Raw genomic sequence first — 17,001 nt, 5'->3', positions numbered from 1 at the left:
ATTCCATTTCACTCTCTGCAGATATAACCGGAAGTGCTGATTATATAAAGCATTTTCTGTTCTAATTTGAAATTTCCAACATCAGTTTTTGTATTACAAATGCTTTTGTGTTATTGATCAAGACTTGCACCGACCCACATTAGGAAAGGTTTTCAAAAGCGTGGCAGAAAGGCAGAATTTTAAAAGGATATTGAAAAGCAAAAACATTTGGGGAAAGATGTCCATAGCATCATGCTTAGGCAACTGAGGGCATAACTCTTAACCACAGAGTTGAGTTAATCAGTGATTTCATGTTGGGTGAAAACATTTATGGAGCAGTTTAAGTAATTTTATTTGAAACATTTGTTAATGTTAAACAGGTCATCTAAAGTTATTTAAATAAATAAAATCTAACTTTGGTTGTATTCTATGTATAAATCGAACAAGATTTAATTCAAAGGAGAGCAGATTATGTAATGCAACCGTTTATAATGAACAGGATTTTCAATCACAATGTTATCTTTCCATCTATCCATACATAACTAAAACTCTGATCTTGTGCTCTTCCGGTTTTGCGTTTTTTTTCTATTTGTGCAAAAACGGTACGCGATAGCGCTACAGTTTTTCGCCACCTTACTCACCTTTCTCCTGTGCAACAAAGGCAACAAGATTTGTTCCGATCTATGGTATATTTTAAGTTATTCAGGTTTAAAAATCTTTAAAACCGCGCATGCGCAGATTGGTCTCCTCTCCTGTCAGTCGCTGCCACGCAGATTGGCCTCCTCTCCTGTCATTCACCGGGATGGCGACGGCCCTTCCTGCACCATCACCTCACTGATTGGCCGGGACCGCTGTCAGTCATGGGCGGCGCCCGGCGAGGAGAATATAAAGCTGAAGGAGTGGAGTGAGCATCACTAATGCTCCGCCGGTTTAAGCTGCATCTGTGGGTGCCTCTGTGGTGCCAAGTGGCCAAGCCCACTTCGCGGCTTCCATGGTGCCCAGCCGGGCGCCGTCAGCAGCCTCATCCGACCCGGGCTTCTACCCGCGAGGCCCCAGCCGGGGTTCTACGCAGCGATTCAGGAGGCACTGCGGTGGTGAGGCCGCGGCGGAATTTCAAAATCTGCTGAGAAATCTATTCTTCCTTTTTTTCTCGTTTTTTTTCCTGTCTCATGTCTGGTGGGGGAGGAGGGAGGGTAGAGGGAGAGGAGGGGGGGAGGTAAGGATTGGGGAATAGAGGGAGAGGAGGGCAGTGGGGGAAGTGAGCAATAGTGGGGGGGATAGGGAGGGGAGTTATGGAGGGAGGGAGTGACAGGGTAGTGGAAAGGAGACGGAGGGAGAGGTGAGAGGAATTGGGGAGGGGAGGAGGAGGGGAAAGATCCTGGGGAGGTGAGTGGGGAGATTGATGGAGAGGAGGGGTAGGGAGGGAAAGTGGGGGAGGTGAGGGAGTGTGGGGAAGGAAGGGGTATAGAGGGAGAGGAGGGGGGAGGTAGGGAGTGGGGAATGGAAGGAGAGGAGGGCAGTGGGGGAGGTGAGGAGCGATAGTGGGACAGAGAGGGAGAGGTGAGGAAGGGATTGGGGAGGGGGAAAGAGGAGGGGGATGAGAGGAAATGAGCTGCACCTGCACAGTTGGGGGCTATGCATGAGTGGTGGAATATTTGGTTGGGGGAGCTGCACTTAGTCTAGTTTGACTCCGATGCCTCCACTGTACATTTTTACATAAAAAGCTGTGTAGACAATGTAACCAACATTAAACGCATCCGTATCCCTCCCAACAACAAACCAAGGAAGACCAAAGGCGTCCGACTGCTTTTAAAAGCCCGCAATGTGGCTTTTCAGGCCGGCAACACAGAGCTGTATAGTGCGGCCAGGTCCGACGAAGAGGGGCATCAGGAACGCCAAAGCAGCCTATAAGCGAAGGATCGATAGTCACTTTAACAACTCAGACTTCCCCGTCGAGTATGGCAAGGTATACGGCACATCACGAACTACAAAAAGGATACCAACTCATCCACCAGCAACAGTGCCCCTCTAGCAGAACAGCTCAACCACTTCTTAGGCCGCCATGAGAGACAGTCATGCCCACTACTTCCACTCCAACACCCAACAGCCAGACACTCATCATACAGACTGCTGATGTCACACACACTCCGGAATGTTAACATACGGAAGGCAGCCGGTCCGGACGGAGTCCCAGGACGGGTTCGCAGAGACTGTGCTGTTGAGTTAACTGACGTATTTACAAACATTTTCAATCAATCTCTGGCACAATGCATGGTCCCCACATGCCTAAAAACATCGTAAATAGTGCCAGTTCCGAAGCAGACTGCCATATCCTGCCTCAACGACTACAGGCCGATTGCACCAATCATCATGAAGTGCCTGGAGAGATTGGTCCTTAAGCACATCAAGGCCGCTCTCCCATCAACCCTGGATCCACACCAATATGCATACAGAGCAAACAGATCAACAGACGACGCCATTGCCACTGCTCTCCATACTGTGCTGCTCCACCTAGAACGGGGAGCATACGCACAACTGCTATTTGTGGATTACAGCTCATTCAACACAATCGTACCCAGTAGACTGGTCTCCAAGATGTCCGACCTAGGCTTCGAACACAACATCTGTCTATGGATTAAGGACTTCCTTACAGCCGCAGTCAGTCAGGATGGGACCCCACCACTCCCCCACTCTGACACTCAGCACAGGAGTTCCACAAGGCTGCGTGCTAAGTCCCCTCCTCCACTCCCTCTATACCTATAATAATAATAATAATAATGGATGGGATTTATATAGCGCCTTTCTAATACTCAAGGCGCTTTACATCGCATTATTCATTCACTCCTCAGTCACACTCGGTGGTGGTGAGCTACTTCTGTAGCCACAGCTGCCCTGGGGCAGACTGACGGAAGCGTGGCTGCCATTCTGCGCCTACGGCCCCTCCGACCACCACCAATCACTCACACACATTCACACACAGGCAAAGGTGGGTGAAGTGTCTTGCCCAAGGACACAACGACAGTATGCACTCCAAGCGGGATTCGAACCGGCTACCTTCCGGTTGCCAGCCGAACACTTAGCCCATTGTGTCATCTGTCGTCCCTATGACTGCATACCGACCCACAACACAAACACCATCATAAAACTTGCAGACGACATGACAGTGGCGGGGCTGATCACTGAGGGCGATGAGTCAGCATACAGGGAGGAGGTACAGAGATTAATAGGCTGGTGCTCAGAGAACAACTTAGCACTCAATACAAAAAAAATAAAAGAGCTCATCATTGACTTAAGGAAGAAGCAAGGTGACCATCCCCCACTGCACATAAACGGAGAAAGAGTGGACAAAGTCTCCAGTTTCAGGTTCCTGGGCACCCACATCTCGGCAGATCTCAGGTGGTCAACAAAAGAAGGCACAACAACGGCTTTACTTCCTAAGATCACTCAGGAAAGTCAACTTGCCACAACAGCTGCTAGTGTCATTCTACCGTTGCGCCATAGAGTGTCCTGACACATGACATCGGTATGGTATGGCACCAGTTCTGCGGCTGACAAGAAGACTCTGCAGTCATGAATACAGCCCAGAAGATCACCAACACACACCTGCCTGCCCTGGAAGAGATATATAGCTCTCATTGCCTGCGGAAGGCATCACGCATACTAAAGGACTTATCTCATCCCGCACATCACTTGTTTGCCCTTCTGCCCTCAGGAAAGCGTTACAGGTCCATCAAATCACACACAAGATTAACGAACAGTTACTACCCCAAGGCCATCACCAGTCTGAATTCTGCATTGAACACACAGCCCCCATAGCCAATATTTTGTACTGCCACAACACTATACTGTGAAATATTGCACATTATGGACTTGACTTGACGTTTTCTTGCCGTTTTTTTATTCGTAATTATTTATCTGATACATTGGAGCTCCACTCGGGCAGTGCACTTGAAATTTCGTTGTATGCATTTACAATGACAATAAAGTGTATTATTATTATTATTATTACTACAATAGAACATACTAGAAATGCTCAGTGGGTCATGCAGCATCTGTGGGGGAAAATGGACAGATATTGTGGGTCAGGTTCTTTCTTCAGACTGATGGAGTAGAGGGCAGATAGCCGATAGAAAGAAATGAGTGAGGGCAAGATGAGGGGCAGGAGCCGGCAAGTGATGGGTGAATCTAGATAAAGAGGGAGTTGATTGTGGGGGAATGAGAAGATAATAACCAACGCGGAGGGTGATAAGTTGAGAAAATGAAATTGTGCTGCATGATCCACTGAGTTCCTCCAGTAGTTTGTACTTTGCTCAAGTTTCCAGAATCTGCAGTCTCATGTGTCTCCATTTGGGTCTGGGATGGTAGATGCTGTTTGAACAGTTTATAGTGTTTCATAACACGGAATGTGGGAAGAATTAAAATGAAAGGTTACCTAAAGCTCAGACCTCTTTCTAGCTTGATCAAAGGACACTTATGTACCTCAAATTGCGGCATAACACAATATTTTGGGAACACAGGATGTTACAGGGAAGATTCACAAATTATTCTGATTGCAAGTGCAATCAGAATTGTGGTTCAACTATTATTGAGCTAGCAACTGATCAGAATTACTTCACACATCACCCAATTCCATTCAATTTTAATGTTATGAAAACGTGATATTGATATACTTTGAATTTCTTTGTGGCTTACATTCTCAGTTCATTGTTGACTCGCAGGAAATTTCTTTTGGTTTACACTTCCAAATTTTAGTCCATAAAATGGATATTTTTGAAATTACATTATACTAAAGTGAACTGAACAGTAAATTGACTCTTGTAACCACATTTAGCTGTGGGTACCTAAAAATCTGAAAAAACAAAAGATGATATTCATTCTGAAAACAACAATAAATGATTTTAGAAGTTGAAAGCCTTTTTGGAGATTTCATAGGAAGGATTGCAGAATTATCAACCCTTGAGCTTTCTGATGTTTGGCTTATATTTATCTTGCACTTTTTGATGTAGCTGCAAGTTCTACTACTGGACCTGACCTTCATTCGACAGAACGAGACTCTCCGAGAACTAATAGCAAAGATCCTTCAACTTGGTCTATTGAAGATGTCATGAAGTTTGTTAAAGATGCAGATCCCATGGCTTTGGCACCACATGCAGATCTCTTCAGAAGACATGTAAGTGTTTTTCAGAGCTGTCAGAAGTATTTTTCTTCAAGTATACCTGTTCATCAGCACTTATTTTGTGGCAAGATTTGTCATCTTTACATGTTTTAATGTGTGTTTATGTATTGCAGGAAATTGATGGAAAGGCACTGCTCTTACTGCGGAGTGACATGATAATGAAATACATGGGGCTGAAGTTGGGTCCAGCTTTGAAGCTTTGTTATCATATTGAAAGATTGAAGCATGGAAAGTACTAACAGAAGATAACATTTTTTCATCAACCTGATGGAAATTTTGATCCCTAAAGCCACTGAAATCCTTTTTGTGAAATATTTTTCAGATTTCTCTTGTGAGGAGTGGCTGCTTTGCTGTTTAATGAGACTTTTAAAGCTATAGAAATGTACAGTTTCATCCTGCAATGTAGTATTGAAATGGCCCTTGTTTTAATCATTGTCAAAGAATGTTTGTGTAAGTTTTTGTTTTCAAGGGTGCTGAAAATGTTAAATATTGTGCATTTATACTATTTCTGTACATTCATTCATTCTTTAAACACAATTCAGTCTGCAGTTAGTCATGCAGGCCTTTCATTGTATGTTCCTGATTTTAAAATGCACGTTTTACAATATTCCATTTGCAATACCTGATAATCCACAAATACAGTTTGTTTCCTGTTTCCAAAATAGCTAAAATCCAAAGGATATCTGCATCAGGATTTTACTGTACTAAAATGTTTATGCAAAGCTTCTAGATTACTAGAAGGATTTTTGAATGATCAGGTGTTCTTGCCTTGTTAGCAAATCCTGTGACTGTTCTTACCTAGCTCTTCCTATGCTCCAGTGGAGCAAACAGTCTTGTATCATATGATTTTAAATCATATGTTCAACCAGGCTAATGCTGTCACACCTTTTGGGGTCAGACAGTAGTTTACATTGTTATGCAGTAATTGAAAACTAGACCAGCACAATGTCTTGGAAGGTTACATTGAGACATTTACATTTATACTATGTTCTTACCCTCAATTTTTTTAACATAATTTGTTGACTATATGGATTAGTCAACTAGCCATGTTTTTATACACTGTGAGATCTAACATATTGATAGTAATCAATTTTACTATCTGTGCCTGTGAAGATAAATTAAATCAGGGACAAGAATGTAACATTTCCTAGCCAGTAACAGTTTGAATGTATTTCATAAGTAAATTAATTGGAAGAAGTAACTATTTTACACAAGTATGTAGTCTGTGAAAATAGTTTATTTTGTTGCTGGTTGCCTTTTTGTACAAGGTAATTTCCTTTTAGTAAAATAAAAGCAAAATATTTTTTGCATAGGTAATGATACACTTATGGGAAAAGATGCTTTATGCTTAACAAACATTTTGTAGTTATATAAACTCGTGTAACTTTTGTAAGTGTAGTCATGTTATAATTTAAGAATAGTCTTTGTTATTGTTTATAAACAGTCCTGTTTTGGTTTTAACTGAGCATCTCTCTCTGTTGCAATTCTAATAAGCAATAGTCAAAGCACTGTATATATAATAAAACATCTTGGCAAGAAATAAATGATTTTGGTCAGTTTTGTGTTTCACAGTCTCTGTTAATGTCTATGAAAGTCGACATGAGTATCATGTTTACTGTGATACAGTTATAGGACCGAACTAGACATCATTGGAGCAATGTGGAATCGGTACCCGCAGAACTCTGAAACATCTAATAAAAGTAACAATTTCCTTTCTCCACAGATGGTACCTGACCTATTTTCTGTAGATATTTTATTGGTGGATTTTGAGTAAATGAAGGGAAACCTCCCATGGCAGGACAGAGTCAGTAAGCAGAGGACTGATTTATTTCTGAAAACTAACAAAGTAATGCATTTCATACAGTGAGTTGCCTGGAATGGAAGTGAAACTAGAGTGTTTCAACTCAATAACATTCTTATGAATACTGGAATGTATGAGGTGTTAAACTGGGAATCCGTCAGAACTTGCAGTAGATCCTCTGATAGAAAGAGCAGGTGAGTTGTTCAATGACCAGGATATCTAATTTTTCTTTATGGAATCCTGCATTAAGTAAATCGCTGCTCGTCACTATACTGCAGCGCTGACAAGATTGTTTTGTGTGTGTGATGTTTGAGCCATACTGAGATCACAGAAGATGCTATCTAAGTCCGATTTCTTGTTATCTTTCAGACTAGGCCAATGTACTCATGTGAACCTGGATGTGTTAAGTTATCAATGCACAAGAGCAGAACAGCAGATGATTTCACCTGCCTACCACACCTTTTTCATCAGATAGAGCATAAGAAATAGCAGTAAACCAGTCCTTTGTACTTGCTCATCTATCAGTAAGATCATGCCTGCCACTTTTCCTCAGCCACTTTATTGTATGAATGCCATAATCCATCAATTCCCTTAATATATAAATATATATATACACACACACTTTTTTTTTTTTTTTTTTAATTAATTAATTAAATCTCGGATAAACTCTGCTTTACTGCCCCCAATCCTTTGGGACAGAATTTCAAAGATTCACAACTGTGTGGGTGAAGAAAATCCTTCACCCGTCAAACTGATTCCTTGCTTTGACATCCCAGCTTGGAGAGTTGCATTTAGTTGGTAAAACTTATTGTTTCAATTAGATCATCTCTCATTCTTTTAAATTAGGGTAGAATCCTTGCCTGCTTAAAAGTCCTTTTATGGCCGTTGCCATCCCACCACATGGCTGGAATCAATTTAATTAATCTTCATTGCTCTCCTATTATAATTATATCCTTCTAAAGATAAACACACCATGCTTGCATATAAGATTCTAGAAAAAGTCCCACCAAGCTCTTGTATAACTGCAGTAAGACATCTTTTTTCATTCTATTCAAATCATCAGGCAATTGGAGCCATCAAACCTGTGTTCCCAATTGTTGTATCTGAATGTCATCATTCAAAGGTTTGTTCAATTTCCAATCATTTGAAAAAGTACTCTACTTTTTTTTCATCCAATGCAGCTGATCTCAGATTTCCATGCTAAAATGATTTTTCTCATATCCTTGCCCATTCACATCTGCCTAAATCCTCTTGAAACCTATCCGAATCCTCTTCATTGCTTAGAATCTCAGCATTTGGTTAAAGTGCACATTGTCAGATTTTAATAAAGGCCATTTTAATACATTTTGGTTTCACCATGTAGAAATTACAGCAGTGTTTATACATAGTCCTCTGATGTCAGGAAACCATAATGTTTGGGACACAGCAAGGTCATGTAAATGAAAATAGTCATGTTTAGTATTTTGTTGCGTTTCCTTTGCATGCAATGACTGCTTGAAGTCTGCGATTCATGGACATCACCAGTTGCCGGGTGTCTTCTCTGGTGATGCTCTGCCAGGCCTGTATTGCAGCCATCTTTAGCATATGCTTGTTTTGGGGGCTAGTCCCCTTCCTCTCCAGCATATAAATGGCATGCTCAATTAGATTCAGATCAGGTGATTGACTTGGCCACTCAAGAATTGACAATTTTTTAGCTTTGAAAAACTCCTTTGTTGCTTTAGCAGTATGTTTGGGATCAATGTCTTGCTGTAAAATGAACTGCCAGCCAATGGGTTTTGAGGCATTTGTTGAACTTGAGCAGATAGGATGTGTCTATACACTTCAGAATTAATTATACTACTACCCTCAGCAGTTGTGTCATCAATGAAGATACCTGAGCCAGTACCTTCAGCAGCCATACATGCCCAGGCCATAACACGCCATAACACCCCCACCACCATGTTTCACAGATGAGGTGGTATGCTTTGGATCTTGGGCAGTTCCTTCCCTCCTCCATTCTTTGTGCTTGCTATCACTCTGATATAAATTAATCTTCATCTCATCTGTCCACAAGACCTTTTTTCCAGAACTGTGGTTGCTCTTTTAAGTACTTCTTGGCAAACTGTAACCGGGCCATCTTATTTTGCAGCTAACCAGTGGTTTGCATCTTGCAGTGTAGCCTCCGTATTTCTGTTCATGAAATCTTCTGCGGACTGGTCATTGACAAATCCACACCTGACTCCTAAAGAGTGTTTTTGATCTGTCGGACAGGTGTTTGAGGGTTCTTCTTTATTATAGAGTGAGTTCTTCTGTCATCAACTGTGGAGGTCTTCCTTGGCCTGCCAGTCCCATTACGATTAGTAAGCTCACCAGTGCTCTCTCTTCTTTATGATGTTCCAAACAATTAATTTTGGTAAGCTGAAGGTTTGGCTGATGTCTCCAACAGTTTTATTCTTGTTTCTCAATCTCATACTGGCTTCTTTGACTTTCATTGGCACAACTTTGGTCCTCATGTAGAGAAACAGCAATAAATGTTTCCAAAGGTGGAGGAAATACTAGGTGCTGAGAACTCTCTTATAACTGCATTAAGAAGGCAATTAAACCTGACTTGAGCAATTACAAACGTCTCTGAAGCCATGTGTCCCAAACATTATGGTCCCCTGAGATGGGGGGGGACTATGTATAAACACAGCTGTGATTTCTACATGGTGAAACCAAAATGTATAAAAATGGCCTTTAATGAAATCTGCACTTTAACCATATGTGATTTTTTCTCTATTACAAATCTCAAATTGTGGAGTACAGAGTCAAATAAATAAATGATGGGTCCGTCCCAAACATTATGGAGGGCACCGTATCTCGTTATGGCTCTTTTGAGATCATGTTTAAAGATTCAAGGCCGGTCTTTGAAATGTGAAAGTTTACTCGAGGTTCAGCTATTATAAAGTATTTTCCTGTATTAAACATTTACTTTTCTTTTTAAGCGAAAATTTATTTGATAATTTTATCAGTGCAAAATAAACAAATTGAATGCACTGTCCTTACCTTTTCAAAAAATTCTGCTTAGATTTTCATCTTAAATATAACTTGGGAACATGTTTGGCAAAGCAATCTGGGAAAACAAATTGATAAATTTTCTCTCCCTTAAAAGCAATTGCAAATGTTCCAAGCAATAAAAAACATCTGCGATTCATGACCAGAAATTTGTTATGATGGGTAACAACCACACTGAATAGTCACTCTCATTTCTACCTACTTTGTAATAATTTAATTGCAGGTAATGTACATGGGATATTCCCCCACCAACCACTTTTGTTTTACTTCCATACAAACCTGACAATGAAGAGAGTTGTTTCAATAGAGCATGAGAAAACTGAATTAAAAGGTGTTTCTGTAAACAGATTTGATTAAGAAGTGCTTTTGGGAACTGTCTTGGGTGTAGTAATATTGCAATGTTCAATGGATATGTTGCTTGTCCTGTTTCAGCACTGATATTTTATCCCAGTTTCTTTGCAATAATGTATTGAAATTCCATTGTTAGCATACCAACAACTACAATCTGATCAGTGTGTTACAAGGTTTACACTGCCAGACCTCTGCATGCTTTGTAAATAATATGTAGTTCAAGTATTTTCCATCTGCATGGAAGCACAAGTCTTGCCCAGAATAAAACTATTTAGCAGATTATTTTTGTTTCAAGACTCAATTATAGGTACTTTCTCTTTCCTTGTAGACCTGAAGTTTCCTTTTTAAATATTTAACATGCCTTTTGAATATTTTCACCTGAATTTGCTTCCATCCCAAAATGTTGCATCTAGATTTTAACGTGCTCTATTCGGCAAGTCCCCCTTGCCCTTCTCAATGAAATCAGTCAGATGAAAATCAATAACCTGGATAATTACCTCACTGTACAATACTTAAACTTTCCTACTTCCATTCTTATCATCAATGGGTGAACTTCAAACTATTTGAGAGAGAAATAATTGTCAAAGGTGGTGAGATCTGGGCAGTAGCCTCAGAAGGCATTGGAGGTCGATTCTCTGGATGCTTTCAACAGAGCGTTAGAGAGAGCTCTTAAAGATAGTGGAGTCAAGGGATATGGGGAGAAGGCAGGAACAGGGTACTGATTGTGGATGATCAGTCATCCAATGAACGGCGGTGCTGGCTCGAAGAGCCGAATGGCCTACTCCTGCACCTATTGTCTGTTGTAAGGTTTAAAATGACGTGATGGGAAAAAGTGGTGATAATGGGCAAAAAAGGTAAATGGGCTTAATGGTTGTAATTAAGTAGCTTTGAGGCATTAAGCTGGGAAAATCTGATAAAGACAATAGCTTCCATGACTTGGTAGTTCATGAGTTCTAGGAGCAGAATTAGGCCATTCAGCCCATCAAGTCTACTCTGCCATTCAATTATGGTTGATCTATCTTTCCCTCTCAACCCCATTCTGCCTTCTCCCCATAACTCCTGACACCCTTACTAATCAAGAATCTCGGCAGCTGGCGTAACACCACTAAAAGAAAAAGAAAAATGTGCTGTGTAAGAGATTAAAATCGGAGGGGTGCAGAAGCAAGTATTTTGACACATATTTTAAAATGCTTCATTTTTTAAAAGGAATGAGTTATACAGTAATTCTTAAAGTTATAGTTTCTATTTCATTTAACTTGTAACCTTCACAAAAAAACAATCCCTGACACTATTCAGAATATAAATTCATTTTTGATATTTCCATAAAACCACCACATACAATCTTATATTGCTTCAAAGTACTGGACAGAAATATTAAAACATCCATTAAAAAAGTGTATACCTGCAATAAATTCAACATTAGGTATAAAATGGGCTCTTGAAAATTTAGACTATTTAAACTGGTTCAAGTGTAAAGATGTAAAAGATGTTAACTGGCATAATATATATTGTAGTAATTTACAATGTCTTAGATATTAATAAAAATCAAACGACAGATTTCCATACTTCATAAATCATAAAATGGTACTATTTAATGTGATATTGGATAATAAAGGATCCTAATGTAAACGAACAAACAAAATATACTCCATACAGAATCGCAAATTAATCTGTTCTGTTCTTCACTTTGGTTTGAATTCAAATTTGGTCACATTCAACAATAGGATTTGACTATTAAATCAGTTATTAACATGCACACCAGATGCCTATCATAAACTGTATGTATTAAATCATTAAAATTAATTCTGATCACACCTAGTGGATTTAGATACGTAAATCTATACAGTACAACCTATTTTCCCCTTTCAGAAAATGTTATATTTCCAATTAAATAAATATACTGCATGCACATCTTTATTTTTAAATCAGCTCAAATCTTAATCCTAGGTTTTGCAACAATAAAAATGTTAAAAGGGGTATAAGTAACAAAATGGTTCAGTGCAAATAATCTAGATATCAGTCATTCACATTCATACTCTACATCATTCATGGTACAAAACGGGCCACACACAAAATTTCCTTTGCGTTGTTTCAATGCCTACAAGGCTGTATCACATGGATTGAAAATAACATCTGTTTTTTGAAAATATTGTCATTCATTTTGCTACAGCACAAGGACAGTTTTGCACTTGTAAAATAAAATACTTTTTGGTCATATTTTCTTTTTGATTTTGTTTTTTCTTTGTCATAATATATAATTTAAGGTGAAGTAAAACAATGCAAAGTATAAAAATTACATCCATCGTCAATGGTAGCATTACACTAAATGTTTCACAACGTGGTGGGAACAAAGATCTCCAAGTAATTATTAACTTAGAAGCATTGCTTAATACTATTGACTAATGGGTTGAATACCAGGAATGTTAACTCTAGCCACTCGACGGATGAAACGAGGACCAAAAAATCATGCACAGAAAATTTGAACCATTATATAAAATCTGTTGCTTGACAAGCAGTTTTACATCACTATAATAGTCATGAAATGTTTAATCCATATATTGTTTGGGAAAAAAAATCACTATCACTTAAACAAGGCCACAAATGGGCAAAGCATTTGTGGAATATACCAGGAGAATCAACTTAAAAATTGAAGGTAGACACAAAATGCTGGAGTAACTGAGCAAGTCAGGCAGCATCACTGGAGAAAAATAGGTGATGTTTTGGCTTGGAACCCTTTTTCAGACAAAGTATAAACAGGAGGCGAGAAAATTATGCAACACAATACAAAGTTTAGATGTAATTTTATTGTCATTTGGCTGATGCCAATCAAATGACATTCCAAGTCTTGAACGGTTTCATTGACACGATCAACAATTGCATAACAAAGCGAAATGACTACACACCATGGCACAAATCATTTAATTTAATCGTTTTCACACTGGGAGACTTCAGTCTCAAATCATCCATGTTATCACCTGGGTATTAACCATAGGCGTATAACACCCCTCCTCCCCCCCTCCCCCCACCCCTCCTCCCCACACACACACACGTAGAATTTCATTCAGAAATTAGCAAAAAATGCTCTGGAATTTTATAGCTCCTCAATTCCTTTAGTTTGAGTGAAAATAGTGTTGCCTGTGGATAGCATGATGTACCCCGACCCAATCCCAGTTCTATGTGGACATCTAACAAATCAAACTGGTTTACAGATTTTACTATTTTACCTGCCCTTGACTGATAGTAAAAGGTGAAGTGTGTGGTGTGGTGGGAAACATAAACAACATTTATTTCCACACCTACCCATTGTTCCTAAAATATTCTAGCATATTGTAAGAAATTAATTTCCTGCTTTGGTCAACAACAGGACTGCTATTTGACTACCATATATAATAATTTATTTAAAGTAAAGAACAACCACATTTACAAAACTGCTGAATAACAATCTGTACGCTACTTCGCTTGACCATTTTGTGAAAAAACATCATTGTCAAGATTAGTTTAGAATATATAGATTTCTCTCAGTATTTAACAAAATACAAATTACCTACATTAAAAAATTTGCCATAAATAACATTTTCTAAATAACATTATTCCATTTTGGTAAGCGATTTATCTTACTCTCACTCATTCTGTTATTTAAGGCAGATTTAAACAGCTCATTGTGCAGATTTTATACTAATATCACCGGGGAAATAATGCAAAGCCCAAAATGGTGACCAAAATCATTACAACACAGGAGTTAGTTGGTCCCTGCGTGGACCGTACACACACTTGCTTGGCTATATCTTCATATAATCTATCAAAAATCATATTCTTTGAGTGCAACATTTCATAAACTGTAGTAACATATTCCAAAAGGTATTTCATGAAGCATGGTCCTTGTTAACCACAATAGCCACCACAACAATTCATCATTTCCTTATTACTCTCAAATCAGGCACAGCATGCTTAAATGCAGAGTTACCTCTAGTCATAAGACCCTTATATCTGCAGCAATGTGATATTTTAACAATTCTCAAAAGAGCCATTCCTTCACTAATAGTGACAATTTATTGCCAAATCAGGGGCAGGTTTTGGATTAGTGCCCAGTTTTAACTAAATTAATAAAGATGCTCAAGCTCTTTTAGAATGGATATTTACAACAAAGATAAATTTGCCAATCTGTTCAGACTGACCTGGAGTCTCTGAAACAAAGCATGAATGCACTTGAAAATTTCCATCGCAGTAACTGGTCTTGTGAATTGTCATTCTGTAATGTCATGTGTGCAGGGGAGGGTGATCCATTAGTGAAATTTAATAGGAACGGAGGGTGGATGAAGAGCAGAAGGAAGGTGGGGAGGGGCAGGACCAGGGAATAGTTTCACAAAATTAGCTCCGGGCAGATACACTGAACAGGAGGGTAATGAGAAGAAAATTGAGCAATTAAAGTTACTGTCTATGAGGCAGCAGTCTATGTCCCTTGCTCCTTGCTGGGATCCTTGGAAAATGAAGGGAGTGGCTGTGGATTCATCCAAAATTGTTTTAAGTCTGAGTTGTTAGCGGATAATGGCAGAGTGTGCATTGCAGTACAAATTCACAAAGTAGGTGGTAGTGGTAAGCAAAATACACTAGAAAGGAGAAATGAAAAGTGCTATGATAGGAAGAAATAATGAGCAACATGTCTCGAGAAAAAAATAAGATGGAAACAATCAAGGTATGGAGCATCAACTAGAATGCGTATGCAATTGGAAAGGAAGCGAACAAAAAATGTTTTGGAGGAGCAGAGTCTCAGTTGCTGCTTTTCTTGAGGTTATTTCGAGGAAAACAAACTGAAGAATGGGGGCAGTATACAGTGATCCGGGAGAGTATGTTTCAGTGATATAATTGAACAATGTCTTGCAGTCTCTTGTTGGAACCTGTGATCGGGGTAGACAAGGTAGGAACAAAACACCAAGCACGAAGAGCAGTGAAGTTCAGAGAAGGGCAAGAGGTGAATTCAGTGTCACTGCTAATGTGGTATTAGGAACACATGAGATTGAATGCAGAATTATGAATGAGCTGTCTGTTCATTGGAGAACATGGAGTCAACAATTGTAGGGAGTGAAGGATGGCAACAAGAGAGAGAAATTGTTTAAGTTAAACATACCATTAGCTTAAACAATAGAAAAGCAGAAAATGGAGGACACAGGATAAGACGCAGTTTAATGAATAATACAGAGAAGACAGGATTACCCAAAGCAGAGCTCATTAAAAGACCCAAAACAATGGTGACCCGGCAGATTTCTTATTAGGATTAAACAAAGCAGTTATTTAATGGTATTTCCTCGAATATCTGAAGACTCATGTTTGCTAGCAGTGTGATTTAATTTGCGAGACAAGTGACAAATTATTTATGTACAATCATTTATATTTGTTGAATTAAGTGATGTTAAATGTAGCAAATGTGGACAAAATAAGAAAGCTTGATGGATTGGATGCATCACTTGGATTTCTATAAGATTTCTCCTGGAATATTTCCTATTGAAGAATTAGTTGGAACTCTGAAATTAATCAGCCTTTATGCCCCTGTCCCACTTAGGACACCTGAACGGAAACCTCTGAGACCTTTCGCCCCACCCAAGGTTTCCTTGAGTCGCCAGAGGTTTTGGTCACTTGCCTGGAAAGCCTCGACCGAAGCGTGAGCTGCATCTACTGACCAAAGATCCTACAGGATCTTTGCTACCGACCGCACACACACACACACACACACACATCGCGAAGGTGGGGGCCAGGGACAGCGGAGGAGCACTGTCTGCGCGATAAAGAGGAAGGTAAAAGACTGCCACAGTGCACGGTAGGTCCTTTAGAGAGCGCAGGAGGGAGGGAGAGAAGGGGAGAGAAGGACAGAGAAGGGGAGAGAAGGGGGGGGGGGGGGGAAGAAAGGGAGAGAAGGGGGGGGGAGGGGGAGAAGAAGGAGTGGAGACAGTTTTAAGAAGTTTAATAAAGTTAGCGGGCATTTTACCTTCTGGCGGATCTTCTAGGTCCTGAAAACCAAAGATTCTACAGGATCTTTGCTGAAAACTCCAATGAGCCAATCAAAATGGCCGGTTAGTGAAGGAGATTGCCTTCGACTGCTTGTAAGTAAATAGCGACCCCACTCCACTGGCTTCGACCAAACGGCAACCTATTTTTAGTCGAGGCCGGTTTTGAATCTGTTGAAATAATCGCAGGAACATAGAAGAAGCCTCGACTACGTGGAAACCACTTTCGACCATTAGGGAGAGTGGCCAAAACCTCCGGGGACCTCATGGAAACCTTGGGTGGGGCGCAAGGTCAACAGGTTTCCGTTCAGGTTTCCTAAGTGGGACAGGGGCTTTAAGAGGTGTCTTTATGAAAGGATGATCACATCCCATTCGTACTACTGAACAAATCAAACTGAAATGACACTGCCTAAAGAGCAACAAGCCACAAAAAACGGGGGTCCAAGATTAATGCATTTTCTAATTTTAGTTAATAAACAAAATACATTAACATTTGTTAAATATATCTTTATAATACCCTTGTGATGATTTCTTCAAGGTTAATGAAGTGTATGCATTTTTCAAGCCATTCCTGCCACGAGTGTAAAAATACTTACTTTTGAAGGACTGTGTAGTTGTCAGTTGTAAAGTATTTGATATTTTGTTGCAAGTAGATTTTTTTC

At 39.7% G+C, this 17,001-nt stretch overlaps 1 protein-coding gene across 6 annotated transcripts in view; it reads left to right on the top strand.

The window, feature by feature from the left end:
* Positions 1–6,713, top strand: part of scml2 (Scm polycomb group protein like 2) — a 126,799-nt gene extending 120,086 nt beyond the window's left edge. For 4 of the 6 annotated variants that reach the window (XM_033032757.1, XM_033032754.1, XM_033032753.1 and 1 more), the window contains 2 exons: positions 4,986–5,149; positions 5,269–6,713. In XM_033032757.1, coding sequence (XP_032888648.1) covers positions 4,986–5,149; positions 5,269–5,394 — 290 coding nt within the window. In that variant the 3' untranslated portion in view covers positions 5,395–6,713. The remainder of the gene's footprint in view (positions 1–4,985; positions 5,150–5,268) is intronic. The other 2 variants (XM_033032756.1, XM_033032758.1) reach the window with 1 other exon arrangement.
* The last annotated feature ends 10,288 nt before the right edge of the window (positions 6,714–17,001 follow it).

The sequence above is a fragment of the Amblyraja radiata genome, chromosome 14 (assembly GCF_010909765.2).
Source record: "Amblyraja radiata isolate CabotCenter1 chromosome 14, sAmbRad1.1.pri, whole genome shotgun sequence".
Taxonomy (NCBI): Eukaryota; Metazoa; Chordata; class Chondrichthyes; order Rajiformes; family Rajidae; genus Amblyraja; species Amblyraja radiata.
Note: the sequence above shows the minus strand (reverse complement) of the source record. Positions and strands in the feature narration are given on the sequence as shown.